Source organism: Microtus ochrogaster, unplaced genomic scaffold (assembly GCF_000317375.1).
Source record: "Microtus ochrogaster isolate Prairie Vole_2 unplaced genomic scaffold, MicOch1.0 UNK35, whole genome shotgun sequence".
Classification (NCBI taxonomy): domain Eukaryota; kingdom Metazoa; phylum Chordata; class Mammalia; order Rodentia; family Cricetidae; genus Microtus; species Microtus ochrogaster.
This window is the reverse complement of record NW_004949133.1, coordinates 1,816,293-1,832,038: the sequence shown is the minus strand read 5'-3', so window position 1 is coordinate 1,832,038 and position 15,746 is coordinate 1,816,293. Positions and strand designations below refer to the sequence as shown.

The following is a 15,746-nucleotide window of genomic DNA, read 5'->3' as shown; positions in this document are numbered from 1 at the left end:
TGCCCTCTGATTTTGACAGAGAGAATGTAGCAGGCAGGCAGGAGCAGCTACAAATTGTTGGTGGAGGTTGCATTTTGAGTTTTACTTCAACTTGGTTTTACTTTAGTGATCCCATTTCTTTTTTAAGTTCTTCTTTCATGAATTGAATTATCTATCTTACTTAATCCAACTGTTTGTGTGTACACGGTTTTCAATGAGGTCCCTATTCATATCCTCTTTAAGGTCATTAAGCATATCGTTGTTGCTATTTTGAAGTCCTTGTCTTGTATTGCTACTAAACTGCTTTTCTCAGGCTTGTTAAAATAGGGTTTGAAGAAACACTAGCTTACTAGAGCACATGGCTCTGGTAACCCTTGCTTTTCTCCCTTATTCCCTCTGCCTTGCTAAGCACCATTAGATTACATCCCTAAAGCTAGCCACCAGGGTATGTTCCCTTCTTTGGCCACTTCTTCCTCCTGAGTCTGACTACCAAAGTCCAGCAATCTGAAACCCCCTTGGCTCATCTAATTGACATGCCAGTTAAAACTGAACACCTCATCCCAACAGAGGGTTTTTCCTTTTACCCTAATAAGCTGCCATTTACCTATGTGACACATCTCTATCTTCTATCCAGAGGCACTCCTTTGTCCCTCCAGGACAAATACCCATTCCCTCTTTCCTTTGTTCCCTTCCCCTTCTCTCTTACTCCCTATCTTCTTTACCACTGCCTCCTAGCCCATTCTACCACAGTCCTCCCTTTTCATACTCTTAAAATTATACCTGCAAAGTCATGTGCTGCTATTTTTCTGCCTGAGTCAGAAACCAGCCACTTTAACTTTTCTTCCCAGTTTAATAAAGGATCTCTATATAAAAACAGATGTTTGGGTATATTTTGTGCCTAATCTAGGACCTGGAAGGGAGTCCCTCTGTGTGGGAATCTCCTTCAGGGTTGATAGCTTACTTATGAAGGAGATATAATGTCTTAATTGTTTATGATTTTGTTTTTGCACTGGGAACTTAGCATCTCTAGTGGTTACTGTCCCAGCATTGCTGGATGGATGTTTAGTTTTCTGGTTCCTGTTTTTCCAATCTGACAGATTAGGCCAGGAAAGTAAATGCTTAGATTTTAGTCTTGGGAGTCACTCCAGGTAGTCCCAGATCTCAAGTTCTAGTTGGAGTCCTGAATTCAAATTCCAAATAGTCCCAGATTGGTGCAGTAGGTGGTGTTGATGTTAGGTTAGTACAGTTGTTCTGGAATTAATAGCAACTTCTGTAGGAGAATATTTACTGTCTTTGCAGCTGCTCTCAAAAAACCACACAGGGGACTTAGTATTAATTAGAAATGTTTAGTCAATAGCTCAGGCTTATTACTAACTCGCCCTTACAAGTTAAAATAATCCATTTGCCCTAAGACCTGTTTACCACCTCAATGAAATTCCCATGTTGCCTTTTCTGCAGCTGGCTCCTGATTCCTGACTTTGTCCTTATTCTTTTCAGTGTCCTTAGTTTGGATCTCCTGTCTAATCTTTTCCTGTCCAGCTACTGGATGGTCAGTTTCTTTATTAAATAAATCAGAATTGCCTATATTCATACAGTGTAAAGAAATATTCCACATTTCTCCATTTTGTATAATAAAAGGAAGTATTTTAAAATTTAACATAGTAAAATTACATGCAACAAAAAGAAACTTCTGTGACGAAGGCTATAAGTAACACTAACCTGTGGTTATATAAATAAACATTTTAAAAGAAAACAGACAATAATTTGTAAGGTTTGTAGCTAGTCTTTCTCTGTCCTGCCAGTCAGCTCCCAAATCACTACATGGAGAATTATTATTAATTATATAAACTTGGCCTGTAGCTTAGGCTTGTGCTGTGGGATAAAGCTCTGTACCCTGTAAAGATTTATCACTCTTACTAGTTTGATAAAACACTGATTGGCCAGTAGCCGGGCAGGAAGTACAGGTGGGTCTACAACATTAGGAGAATTCTGGGACGAAAAAAGTCTCAGTCTGCAGTCAGATGCAGATGCAGAGAAAGCAAGATGAGAAAAGGTACCAAGCCATGTGGATAAACATGGACAAGAATTACGGGTTAATTTAAGTTGTAAGAGCCAGTCAGTAATAAGCCTGGGCTAATAGGTCAAACAATAATTAATTTAAGCCTCTGTGTGTTTTGGGAATGAATAGCTGCAGGACCAGGTAGGACAAAAACTCTAGTTACAGGCTTGTTTTTAGCTAGTTCTTATAGTTGAAAGTAACCCACTTCTATTAAGTACTTACATGACATGGCTCATGGCTTATTACTTCATCTCCTACATATCATGTGTTCTCCATGTCTTCAAACAATTCTACCATTCTTCTTCCCAACATCCTCTGTGCTCTGAAAATCCTGTCTAGCTACTGGTTGTTCAGCTTTTTGTCATGCAAATCCAAGTTATATATTTTTACATAATGTAATCAAATACCTTGCGACAGAGGTTTTAATGAAGCATATAATGTGAGGTATAAATTTTCTCTTATGTATCAGGCCTCAAATAGAACCAAAAAATCAGTTGGTTACAACCCTAATAATGGTGCCATCTTTGTACCAGGTGTCCTACTTTTTCTTTTGTTCAAAACTCAGAATTTTTTCAGGAGCAATTTATAATCCCCATTTTGATAAAACTTTCTTTACTTCTTCAAAAATTCTTTCTAAAGCATCTATCATTAAATCAGATAGCAAAATGTCACCCATTTAATAGTAAATTATAGATTTAGGAAATTTTTAATGTGTTATTTCCAATGGTTGATTTACAAATTATTTGAATAGGGTGGGACTATTGAGCATTTCCTGTGGAAGGATAGTCCACTGGCATCTCCTAGTAGGTTGAGAAATGTTATAAGTGGGCACTGTGTATGCAATTTTTTTCTCTTCCTTTCTTCTAAAGGTATAGTGAAGAAACAATCTTGCAAATCAATAACTGTAAGAGGCCATTCTTTTGGTAATAGAGAAGGCAGAGTAATTCTAGATTGTAGAGGGCCCATAGGTTGAATTGCTTTCTTGACAGCTCTTAGATCTTAGACCATTCTTCATTTACCAGATTTCTTTTTAACAGTGTCTGTGCTTGTTTCTTGTCCGGTCCAGCCTACCTGTTCGAATGTGCCTGAGTAGGTTGAGGATTGAGAAAGAAAGACACAAAAGACAAAAGATGAATTTGGGAGACTTCACAGTGAATACAGAAAAAAGTTCTGAGTTTATTAATCACAGTCCTTATATACCCCAAGTAAAAGATGAATGCAAAAGACTTCCTTACCAATGATACAAGAGACAAACAGTCATAATAATACTCAACACATCTAATAAGCAAACCTTAGTCAAATATTTTGTTATTTGGCCTTGACAAGCTATAACTCTATGTCCATGAGTTGAGAGAAAAACGGAGTCACTGTGGGCCCCTGCACTTCCTAGATCTGCATCTCGGGAATTAATAGAATCTTCCTGCCAAAAGATGCTTCTCTGACCAAGCCTATGAGTAGCACTGACCTGTGAATATAAACAAGGATATTTTAAGGAAAATTGACAATAACTTATAAGGTTTCTCCCTAGGGTCTGCAGGCCTCCAGGTGAGAGGTTTTGACAAGATGTATAATGATAAGTTTCAGTTTTCTCTTGTGTACCAGGCCTCAAATACAATCAATCAGAAAGCTGCCAGTTACCACTGTAACACTGGTGCCACATTGAACCAGGTATTCTTTCTCTTTTGTACAAAACGAATGAAAGTAACTAATAACAGTGCCTCGGTACTTTCTGTATTCTTGAAGTGGCATTAAGTTCAAGTAACAGAGAAACTGTTTCCTTATATAAACATTGGGAAGTCTTTAGTTTCCTCCAAGATCAAAATCTTTCACCATAGAAGAAAGAGTGGTAAAACACAGGGAGTTAACAAAAGGATGCAGGATAGCAGGATATTTTAATAATGGGTGGACACTCACATCCTGCAAACAATATCATTAAGGTCAAGAAGTAAACAACTTAGAGGTTTTAGAAGTCCCGGAAACCAGATATAATTCTCTCCTCCTTCCTCAAGAATATCCAGAATGTTACTAGGCACGCTTACACAAGGTAATGTGCCTGGAAAAGGTAGGGACCAACCAAGTTGTGAAGAAGGGCCTCAGACAACCTGAACTTCCTGAAAAGGACACTCTCCAAAGCATTGTACTGTCTACAGTCTGTCAAGGGTGCACCAGATTTCTGGCTATTGTGAGCTGATGCTCATTTTGGGATGAACTGGTGGCATAGCTATCTTTGAGTTATTTCTGCTTCTGTAAGTAAAACCTTATCAATATTCCTATAATTAACACAATAAAAATAAATCCTATGGTTCAACAAATTGAACTTATTTGTATCTGAACTTTGACCTGGAGTGAGTAGATACTTGTTTACACCTCCTGAGGAATATTCTCATACAAAACAGTCAGAGAATGGTTCCAGCCTACTCTATGTAAGTAGATTTGTTACTGTTAGTCTTATCATTTTTGCATAGCATTTGTAGATTATACAAATTGAAACTTTAGGTCTGTATGGGATACAATTCACTGTTACTTACTATTATGGAAAGTCATCATTTTCTTCTCTCTGAGTCTGTTCTTTGGTGTATCAGGACACTACAGAGAAAGTGTTGTATAAGGAAGATAAATGTAATACTCACAAATCTGCAAGCTCAGGAACCCAAGACCTAACTTTCAGCATTTAGTGTGGTTTTTCCTGTATCTTTGTTATAGTATACAGGGGTGGTCAGAGTCTAAGCCAAGTGTTTCCAATACCTTGCCCTTTCATTCAAAGATTTGGGGTAAAGGCTCACAAAGGTTTTAAAGAAGCCTTGAAACTTTTCTCAAAGCACAGTGGCCGTACAGAGCAGACAGGAATATGTGTGATGAGCAACAGTTGTCTCATGAGAAAAGGTGCTCAAGGGCCACAGCTTTTGTTTGGAGCCATTTTCATGGAGTTCAGGAGAAGGAGTTGGGGTGCTGTGGGGGTGTGACACAGGTGGATCTTCCTTTCAACTGACAGTCTTAGATTAGGTAGTCATTTACTTCCTGTGCAGGTCCTTTCAACACAGTATTTTATGTGATCATATACACACAATTATACATAGGAGGAAGATGGTCAACATGATATTCATCATAAAAGTTCCCTTTGAGAATACAGTTTTTCTTGTTGTACATGCACCTGAACTAGTCTGGATCAGATCCTCTTTCCTGGTATCAAAAAGATTTTGTGAAATATTTGAATATAAATAATTCATGAAGGTATTTCTAAGGGCAGCAATCATTTTCATTGTTTCCAACACACACACACACACACACACACACACACACACACACACACACACACACACATATCTGATGTATGTGGCTGCCCATGTGGTCAAAAGGCTTCGGATATATTGGTAGAAGAATGTGTGTACACAGTAGATGCAGATAATGATCTCTGGCTGGAAAGTGTAACCGTGGTTATCAAACAAGTAAAGTAGAGTCTGAATTCAAGGCTGAATTCAACCATCTCCTGTGTCTTTTATTAATGCCTTGAGTTTTCTGGGGTGGACACAGACTACTTGTTCTTTGGCATGCTTGGTCTTTAACATCACATGTGAAGTTTGTATTCTATACTTTTGATTTTACAGCAACTCTCAAATGGCTAAAAGATATTCCCAAGGAATCATTTCTTTATCAAGATGTGGTTTTATTTTTAAGTTTTATATGTAAAACTTATAGATTAATAAGTATAAAGATATTGATAGAAAACATAGAACTTAAATCATTAAATGTGTATAAACAATAAAAAAAATCACTATTTCCTAGAATTAAGGGCAGGTCTGGTGGTGGTGGTCCAGGCCTTTAATCCTGGAACTCAGGAGGCTGAGGCAGGTAGATCTCTGAGTTCATGGCCAGAATGGTCAACAAAGTGATTTCCAGGACAACAATGACGAAACAGAAATCCTGTCTTGAAAAATCAAAACAAAAGGAGCTGGATTTCAAAGATATGGTATTTCAACAGTTCATGTATACATGTATTTTCTGGACTTGGATCTTATCTCCATAAATAGTATCCTTCGCATCCAGGTTTTCAGATATGAATCAGGCTAGAGTGGCTTTCTTTCTGACATTGACGACCTTAAAGAAGAAGATGAGGTCAGATCAAGTGAAATTGAAATGGTTCCAAATATTCTCTACATTCATACTGATGAGTCCCTATGGGTCACATCCCATTTCTTACTGGTCTATCTCCTTAAATGTCACTCTGTCCTTGGAGTCAGCTTTCTACCCTTATTGGGACTATGAGAGTAGCTAGTCCACTCCTACAGCACACAGCTGGAAGGCCCGGTTATGACACAGAGCTCCAGAAGAGAGGAAAGAGCTGTCATCCATAGGTATAGATTGAGTTGCAGAGTCTCATTGAACAGGCAGGCTGGGAGGAGGGAGAAAGGACTTTGCTGTTGCAACTGCCATGGGGGAAGGTTTGAAAGTTTGGCTGGTGGTCTGGGAACCATGGTGCTGTAAGAGTGTTTCTATGTGAACGAACATGTGATCCCTTCTATTTCTTCTGTTCACGTGGTTATTGTGGCCTTTTTTAAAGTGTAAAATGAATCCCACACAATGTGTAAGTATGACAAGGATTGTGGATTTTAGCACACTGTGGTCTGATTTGCCCAGGGCATCCTTGGGAACTTATGATTTCTGTTCATCATGCTCTGTAACAGACAGTATTTGAATATTATAGATGAAGACTCCAAGGCTCTTCGTGTTTTAGTCTTTGCTAAATTTGAAAAATCACAGAGTCAGAATATGAAACAAACATCTTAATTAACCTGAGTTTTCTCAAATTATCTCTCTGCTTTGATAGGAGAGATACTTTTTTGTCATTTAGGTAAACTTATAACAACTTTTGAATTTATTTTCTTTATTACGATTTAGAAATATTTACTTAAAAGATACTGGAAGGAATTTTATTATTAAATGTGAAAAGTTTAATTTTATTCTTATGTTGGATTGTCTATGTAATGTCAAAGGTCAAGTACACTATATATGAATGATTCTTAAGAATATTAAAACCCAGAGCACACACCTGCATGTTACTGTGTCTTACAGACTTCAGCTGCCATGTATCTGTGCTTGAGGACAATTCAAAACAGATGAGTCGAAGTTTTTGGCCTGGCTCACACTTTATATTGGTCAGTCTTCCATGGACCACCACTTCCATTTTCCCTGTATCATCTTCAATTCCATAGTAAATTAAGGGATTCCTCTCAGTTTTCTGAAAAGCAAGTTAACACTTATCTTTTAGAAAATATGTCAAAGCTTGTCACCTCTGTGAGGAATAAAGAGTGTCGGCATAAACTTGTCCTTGCCAAGGCAAGGATGGCTCTCAGGTTTAGAATCACAGGCACAAGGGCCAGTGAGATGGCTCATTGGAGAAGGGGGCTTGCTGACAAGCCTAATTACCTGGGCTCAATGAGAAGGTCTCATGGTAGAAAGAGAAACTCATTTGTGGAGCTTCTCTCCTGACTTACACAATACTCTAAAAGCATTTGTGTTTCTGCCCATTCCTCACAGACAAAATAAATGATGAAAAAAAATGTTATCAGGAACAAGAAAGTTTAAGGTGTTTAAGTGAACAAGTCTTTTCTTTGAACTCCCTCCTGTAGTCTTGTGGGCGTAGCCTTAATGATTGAGTTATCACTGCAGCCCTTGGAAGTCACTCTTATGTGTCACCTAATTGATGATTTCTTTTGCTGGGTGTTTTTAGAAAAAAATGAGTATATTTCTAAGTGCTATGGTAACATATAAGAGTATCTGAGATTTCTTAAGGGACAAAAAATGAAAACAAAAATAAACAGCAATAACTGTTTAGTTCCCATTGCAGGTTTCTTAGGCATTTCCAGGAGGCCCAAGAAGAAAGGCTACTCGTGGCTCATTGTCAGTCTGAGAAACACTACTATGAGTCTTTTTCATTTCATGTATTTTAATTTTTATGGAAGATAAACTTATTTTAATGAAACATAATCTGATCATAATTTTTCTTTCTCTTCTCCTCCTGGATTATCTTCACTTCCCTACCTTTCCAATGCCATAGCTTCTTTCTCTCTCTCTTAAGAAAACAAAAAGGTGAATAAAGAAGAAAACCAACAAGAATGAAACAAAAAGAACACACTAACAGAAATAATAATTAGTATGAGAAACAAATACACAGACATACAAATAGGGAGTAACAGTAAGACAGAGAGAAAGACTGATAAAGTCACTCACTCACCACACACACACCACATACACACACACACACACACACACATTCTCCTTTTAAATGGATCACATTTTCTCAGGACACACATCGTTCACTCTACCCCTTCCTAACTCCTCATAGGTTGAATCTGGCATTTAAGTTTGGTTCCAACTTAGTTTACTTATTAATTGTGTAACCAAATTCACCAGCACAGTCAAAGACAGTGTAGATAAAAGTAAAAAGCATGACTGATTCATAAACAATGAGTTATGAAATCATACACTTAACAAGAATACCAATGAATTGGTGCATCGGCACTCAAAGAAACACCAGAAAGTCTTAGATTTCCTAGAGTGTCCTCACTTCCAGTGTGCCCAATTATAAATCATGAAATTAAACTAGACTGTTAAACTCCTCTTCCTTTCATTATTTAAAACATTAGTCACCCTATCAAAAGAGCTTGATACAATGTAAAGAATATTATAATTAGAACACATTAAAGAAATAATCTTGGCTTGTTGGTCATGGCTTCAACCTGGAGCAGAATAGTCTCTTGTTTTTTTATTCTTATCATCTCAAACTGTATGTAGGCTTTGAGTTTGGCTGTTCTGGCAACTGAGTTGCCAATAATATGGGTATGGAAGCTATCAAAGAAATAGAATCTAAAAGGAAAATGTTCTATAAACTGAACGTTGTCTAGGAATAAGATGGACATAATTGATTGTCATAGCCAGGAAAATGCCAAAGTTATTGATGAATCGATTTCTAAAGATTTTTCATGGTTTTACCTTGTGGAGAAGAAAAAGAGACTCTCCCAATCCCTAAATGAGAAAACCGTACTCATCTCTTTCTGACAAGAAGCGAAGTTACTTCCTGTGTTAAATAAGTTGAGCAAATTCCAGTGACATGTTAAAACTTAAAATCCCAGACTGCAAAAGGAATTTCCCAAGTATCACAATGGCTTACCTGATACACCACAAACTCTCCACTCACATATGTCCCCTGTGCCTGTGAGAAAAGATCCCTAATTTTAGGAGTCGCATTGGCTCTTTTCCTCAGTGTTTTTGAGATATCCATGGTTCTGTTCTTGTCTACATCAGACACACAGGAACTTTCGTGTATTTCCAGAAATCCTTTTGAGCCAAAATAATTTGATATGGCAATGATCTTATTTGGAATGAACTTGTTCTTTAAATCTGGGTCAAAAATCTTCACTCTATAGAATTCATTCTCAGTCGCCACTGTGGCATGGAACATCCTTTTGTCAAGTTTCAAATCATAAGTAAATGGTTCTGTTACTTTCAAAACCATCACTTCTTTGGGTTCTCGATGATAACCTTCTTCCTTAGCAGGTTCCTTTGGTATGTTTCCCCTCCTTGGTGTCTACATAAAACACACACAGGATAAACATGCATAATTCAGACAGATCATAATGCACAATTCCACTGAGTACAGTGGAGAACATCTAAACAATGATAGCCATACTATAATATAGATAAAGTGAAAAATGGATATTTACCTGAATTATTATCTAGTTATTCTAATTAATATAAATGTTACTTGGTAGGTAAAGAGTTTTTACTTATATTTATGGGGACTGAACCCAAAGGCTCCAAGCTCTAATTAAGTTGTTATTCGAGGAACATTTGGAAATGTTTGATTACAAAACCTGGACTAAATATTAGAGCTTTCTTGTAATAGGGATAGGTAGAAAGTCTAGGAAGATACCCTAAAATATTTCTACTCAGAAAGGGTTCAGGCTAGTAGCTCTTCTTTTTCTAATATAACAGGTATGGAGGAAAATCCTGGGACCAGAAAATGTTCATGAGGTCATTTTACTTTGATCACCTGCCTTCTCAGTATGCTACTCCATTTCTAGCATCAGGAGAGCACTTTGAAATGGAGGCAACACGGTAGAACTGGAGGAGGAAGCACGAGGACAGTCACTGCCGACCTGGGTACCAGCGTAGGGAGGCAGCTATAACTGAAGCACTCTCTGACCCTTGACTTGGAAACATGCAGACTTCACTCTGTGGGTGATGGGGCTTAACTGTGATTACCAACTGATGTGTTCTAACATCAGGAAGTACACTTCCAATATAATTGCAGCAGCGATTCACAATCTGAAAACACCTTGAATAAAAAGTATAATGTGCAAAATTAAATACGCACGTGACTCAGCATACTCTTTACAGAGTAGGCATGATCAGCTGATCACTAAGTCAGACATTTTCTTAATGGAGTAGAATATACAAAGTTTTCTAAAATTGAATGTAGGGAAGGATCAGTTACTATACACAATAAAAATAGTGATTATTTAAGTAAAAGATTATGTGTCCATATAGATTAATAACATAATAATAATGCAAACATGTGCTAATCTTCATCATTATACTGTGAGAGCAGGAAGCCATTACCTCATATGAACTGCTGCTGGTAGTTGCTGAAGACACCATTGGAGCAAGGAGACATGTTGTTGGTGGAGCTAGGAGACTTTCAGATGTTGTTGCTGAAGGCATCTGGGAAGCCAGAGCACAACTGGGTGCTTCTACTTTAGGACAGGGAAGAGCCTGACCAGTGCTGGATGCTACTCCTCGATGATCTTGAGTGGGGCATACACTTCTGGGCATTGTTTGCAGAGGAGCATGAGGAGCCTGGTTGAAGCTGGATGCTGCTGCTGGATGAATTTGAGTGGTCTGGACTCTACTTGTCGCTATTGGTCTAGGCACCCCATCCGGAAGACTGTTGGATGTTGTTAGTGGAAGTACCTGGAGACTACTAGATGCTGTTGCTGAAGATGGCAAAGAAGTCAGGACATAAACAGGTACTGTTGCTAAGGGACCTGGGACCTGTACATTCTTGGGTACATTTACCCTACCTGTGTTAAGAGTCTGAATGCTACTGCCTGTTGTTCTTTGAGGCACCTGAGTGGTGCTGACATTTTTGGGCACTGCTCCTGGAAGAGTGTGGGGCACCTGAACACTGCTGGATCCTGTTGCTGGAGGCGTCTTTATGACCTGGGATTTGCTTTTCAATGTTGCAGGTACTCTAGGGCTTTGGGCACTTCCAGATCCTGTTTGAGGATTGTGAAGAGTCTGTATGCTATTGAATGCTGCTCTTGTAGGTACGTGAAGGTTCTGGGCACGGATGGAGCATGATACTGGAGACATCTGAGGAGCACTGAGAGAATTGGACACCGTTTCTGAAGACACACTAGGGACCCAGACATTACTGGATGCTGTTGATGAAGGTTCATAAGGAGTTTGGACACGACTGGATAGTGTTAGAGTCATGGGATGGATGCTAGAGTCTGATACTGGAGATATTAGAAAACTTTGGCAGTGTGGTTCTGGAGAGCCTTGAGACGTTTTTAAAGAGTCACATGTTGCTGGAAATGTCTGGGGAGTGTTGAGGCTGCTAGAAGCTGTTGCCGCGAGACCCTGAAGAGTCTGGCCTTCCCATGCAGCTGAGGAGTTGCTGGTTGCTGACAATCCTAGAAGCTGGTGTTTTTTCTGGGAATCGTCTATCTTTAGAGTACTCTGTTGTTTGGTGTTTGTGGTTTTCTGTTTCTAAAGAAAAATAGGATTGAGATACTTTTAATACTGTTTACTGGTTTTTTTTTAATGAGACCAAGTGCTTCTATTCACTTTCCCTTCTATAACGAGAACTTTAACCCTGCCAGCTTGCTCCTGGGCTGACAGAATTGTTTAGAACATACTTCTAACACCTAGCCTTCACTCTTACTATTAGATATTACAGCTTCTCTTAAAAGTCTGGTATTGAATTTTCTCTGGTATGGGATGGAATACTAGCTCAAAGTATCTTACAAAACTGGCCAAATATTTCCTAGTCTGGTTCAATTCTCAGTATCATTTCATGGGAAACTAAGCATGTAGTAAAAGTTGTTGTTTCTGAACTTTTCTTCATGTAGACTTTCCAATCCATCAAATATTTGATCCTTATTGTGCACACAGAGAGCGAACACCCAAATACTTTCAGATGATGTGATGGAAATTGTGTGACAGGTATGCTAAAAATTGATCCACTTAGATGGATTTATTGAATTATGATGAAGCTCAGTTGACAGAGTAACTAAGATGCCTGAAGACTATCTGGACTCATTGAAACCTCTGTTTAGGTCTTTAAAATGACCATGACTCCAGTTAAATACAACTTCTACATATGTGAGAACTACTTGTAGTTCAGACAACAGATCTGGTTAGAGCATTCACTACACTTTCATAATCTTAGCGGTATAAAACTGCAGCATGATTAATAAAAAAAACCCAGAGACAGAAACTGGGGTTCAACATGAAGGCCAGAAAAACAAAACAGCCAGTCACTGACACTTACCTCTACCTAAGCAGAAATGGTGATCCTGCCTCCAGGAATCTCAGAATGAGACTGTCAGAGAGCTGTCCCCTCCTGTTTTATAGTCTTCTCCAGTGCTAGGATTAAAGGCGTGCACTACTACTGCCCACACTAGTGTGGCTACTGGTATTAAAGGTATGTGTCACCACTGCCTGGACTTTAAGACTAATCAGTGTGGCTGTTTTACTCTCTGACCTTCAGGCAACTTTATTTATTAAAATACAATGAAAGATCAGTGCAAAAAATTTTAAAGACTATAAATTTTGCTTTAAAAGCAAAGGGAAGTTTGTATGCAAATACCTTCGTATAACTGTAAAGGTCATTTTTTTACTGGTTTCTCTTTATGGTTTTGATCATCCCAGATAAAAGTCTTGTAAAATTCAACAATTCCTGTGAAGCTGATTCCATTCTAGCCAAAATGTTTCCTAGCTGTAGCCTATTTTCTAGACTTGTGTGCATATCAATTGTATTGCTGTCATCATCTCAAACACAGGTAATTTGATGTGCCTAAGGAGTTCCCATGCTAAGTAACAGGACTCTATCATTTAAAAAGATCAAATATTGGTCATATCAGGTATTCAGTACAATTGTACCATGCAAGAAAATAAGGACATTTCTGTAAATTGCAAGTGATGATCTCAAAATACATGCATGGTAAATAGGCGACATATACAATAAAGTACATGATTAAGAGGTTAGTTCTTTCAAGGCTATGGTTGTTGCAATTATATTAAGAAGGCACCACACTGGGAACAAGATTTTGTTCCCTTTGATGAGGAATATCTGGGAGAGTTTAGTGTATGCCTGGGAGAGGTCTGAATCTGACTCGTAGCAAAAATGACCGCTTCAGTTCTACTGGTTAGTGATAGACAGGGATAAAGACTTCAAGGCAGGGAAACAGCATGAATCATAAAAACATGCTAAGAGGAACACAGAATGACAAGAATAACCCCTGAAATTGGATCACCAGCAAAGGGAAAAGGGCTGAGAAGAAAGTAGGCACTGGGGATTTATATATCCCAGTGTTCATCTCTGTCTCCTCTATACTTCCGTCTGAACCCTAAGCAGAAAGTTGCTTGATAGCCGTAGAAATAATTTCGTAAGTACTTACCTTTTCATAATTCTTTCTCCTTTTCTATTATTTGTATATATAGGCTCTGATACATAATTAGATAATGAGCTATTTACTAACATGAGGGAAATCTTTGTAGTATGGGGTCAGTGAGACATTTTTCCAAGGCTATGGTGAGTCCAGTGATAAGCTTAGGGAAGGGGCAAGCACTGGGAAGAGGAAAGTGGTACCTTGTTGGAGGAATTGCTGGATGGTGTTGGAGGCTTCTGAGAAGTCTGGAGACAACCTTCATCTTTCTGTGTGTTGCTTCCTGAAGGTTCTAGAGGCTGAGTCTGCTCTTGGATAAGCTTCCTTTTTTTGCCACTTTCAATTTGCGCAGTTCGTTTTTCCTTTTTCAGAAAGAAAAAATGTTTTTTCTTTATTGATTTTCTCATGTACTGAAAATTGAACACCATGCTTTGTACATGTTAAATTGTGCTTTTCTATAAAGTTTTATCCCCAGTCTGTAGTAATGGCTTTAGAATAAGGTCACACATAATATTCTCAGAACCACAAGAATCTTTTCCTTATTATGGAGTTGTAATTATATTTTTTTGTCATTGTGCATACCTTATTCTTAAAAGATGGACTGTATATTGTGGTGGATTGAGTAAGAATAGCCCCATAGACTCACAGATTTGAATGCTTTATCACCAGGGAGTATCAGTACTAGAAAGTATGGCCTTTTGGGGGTAGGTGTACTTTGTTGGAGAAAGTGTGTCACTGAGCTTTCAGATGATCAAGCCAGGCCCAATGTCACTCTCTGTTGCTGTAGAACATCTAAGAAGATGTAGAACTCTCAGAAAGCTCTCCAGCACAATGTCTACCTGCATCCTGCCATGCTTCCCACCATGATATTAATGGACTAACGTTCTGAATGTAAGCAAGCCCCAAATAAATGTGTTTTTTAAAATAATAATAAGAATTTCTATAGTTATGACATCTCTTCAGAGTAATGGGAACCCTAGCTAAGACATATAATGGTGTCTCATAGAGGAGTAGAAAAATTTCATTAATCTCACCCCATTTATCCTTGTGGTATTAGAAGAGTATTGGGTGTAGAAATACATAGCCCATATTTAGGATGAATCTTTTTAAGAGCTACATCCCAAAGCAACTGCTATTTCAGTAAGTGGTCTTTAAAAAGCCAGATAGTGATTTTTTTGTTTGCATCCTTGGGTGTGTGTGTGTGTGTGGGGGTCATACTGCACAAGTTAGATCATGTGGTAAATATGACACACAGTGAGTGAGAAGTCGTGATAAATTTGTCGACTTCAAACCTTGTTCTCACAGAGCCTTGGATGAGATAGGTACAGTCTTACATATTCCTAAAGAATTAAAAAAAGGTGGTACCTGAGTGGAAGCATTGTTGGGCAATCAGCCACCTTACCTCTGAAGAGGGTGCATTCCTGGAGCAAAGACCATGGGCACTGCTGGGCTCCCCTTGCTTTCCTTTTACTGCAGTTTTGTTCTTTCCTTTCTTTTGTTTTTCAACTATACGGATAAAGAAATCGCAGTAAATCCATGGAAATGGGTGAAAATGGCTGAAGCTCATTAAAAATTATTTATTTTCCTTTCAGTTTTCCAAACTGAAATGGATAGTTTATTCTACTTTTACTAATGATTTTACAGAAAGACAACGAATTTTTGTTGTTTTTAACAAAACCTCAACCATTCAGTTATACCAATAAAGACTCAGGAGCCAGATTTTGGGGTGAAAGGCTGCTAGCTCCCAGAAACAGAGAAAGGATCCAGGTACCTTCTTAGTCCACTGGCATCCCTTGGTCCCCCTTTTTCTGTATCAACTCAAACTAAAACCTCTCAACCTCAATTTTCCTTACTTCGACAGCCCGTGCTTCTCTCTAACCATCATGCTAACTCTCTCTTCCCCTTGATTTTTTTTTTTAAAAAAATCTATGTATGCTTCCTGTCAACTGGTTGCTTATTCTGACTCTTGACCTCTGGTTGACTTTATTTAATTCTGTTTACAATATTCAAGTAGAAAGCTCTTGGATTAAAAGTGT

At 38.3% G+C, this 15,746-nt stretch overlaps 1 protein-coding gene across 1 annotated transcript in view; it reads right to left on the bottom strand.

Annotated features, from left to right (window-relative positions):
* Window positions 1–5,958: 5,958 nt before the first annotated feature.
* Window positions 5,959–15,746, bottom strand: part of LOC102000397 (gamma-interferon-inducible protein 16-like) — a 20,783-nt gene continuing 10,995 nt past the window's right edge. The window contains exons 3-8 of the mRNA XM_026789968.1: window positions 15,113–15,216; window positions 13,914–14,072; window positions 10,658–11,809; window positions 9,207–9,623; window positions 7,086–7,274; window positions 5,959–6,133 (exon numbers count right to left, since the gene is read on the bottom strand). Coding sequence (XP_026645769.1) covers window positions 6,098–6,133; window positions 7,086–7,274; window positions 9,207–9,623; window positions 10,658–11,809; window positions 13,914–14,072; window positions 15,113–15,216 — 2,057 coding nt within the window. The 3' untranslated portion in view covers window positions 5,959–6,097. The remainder of the gene's footprint in view (window positions 6,134–7,085; window positions 7,275–9,206; window positions 9,624–10,657; window positions 11,810–13,913; window positions 14,073–15,112; window positions 15,217–15,746) is intronic.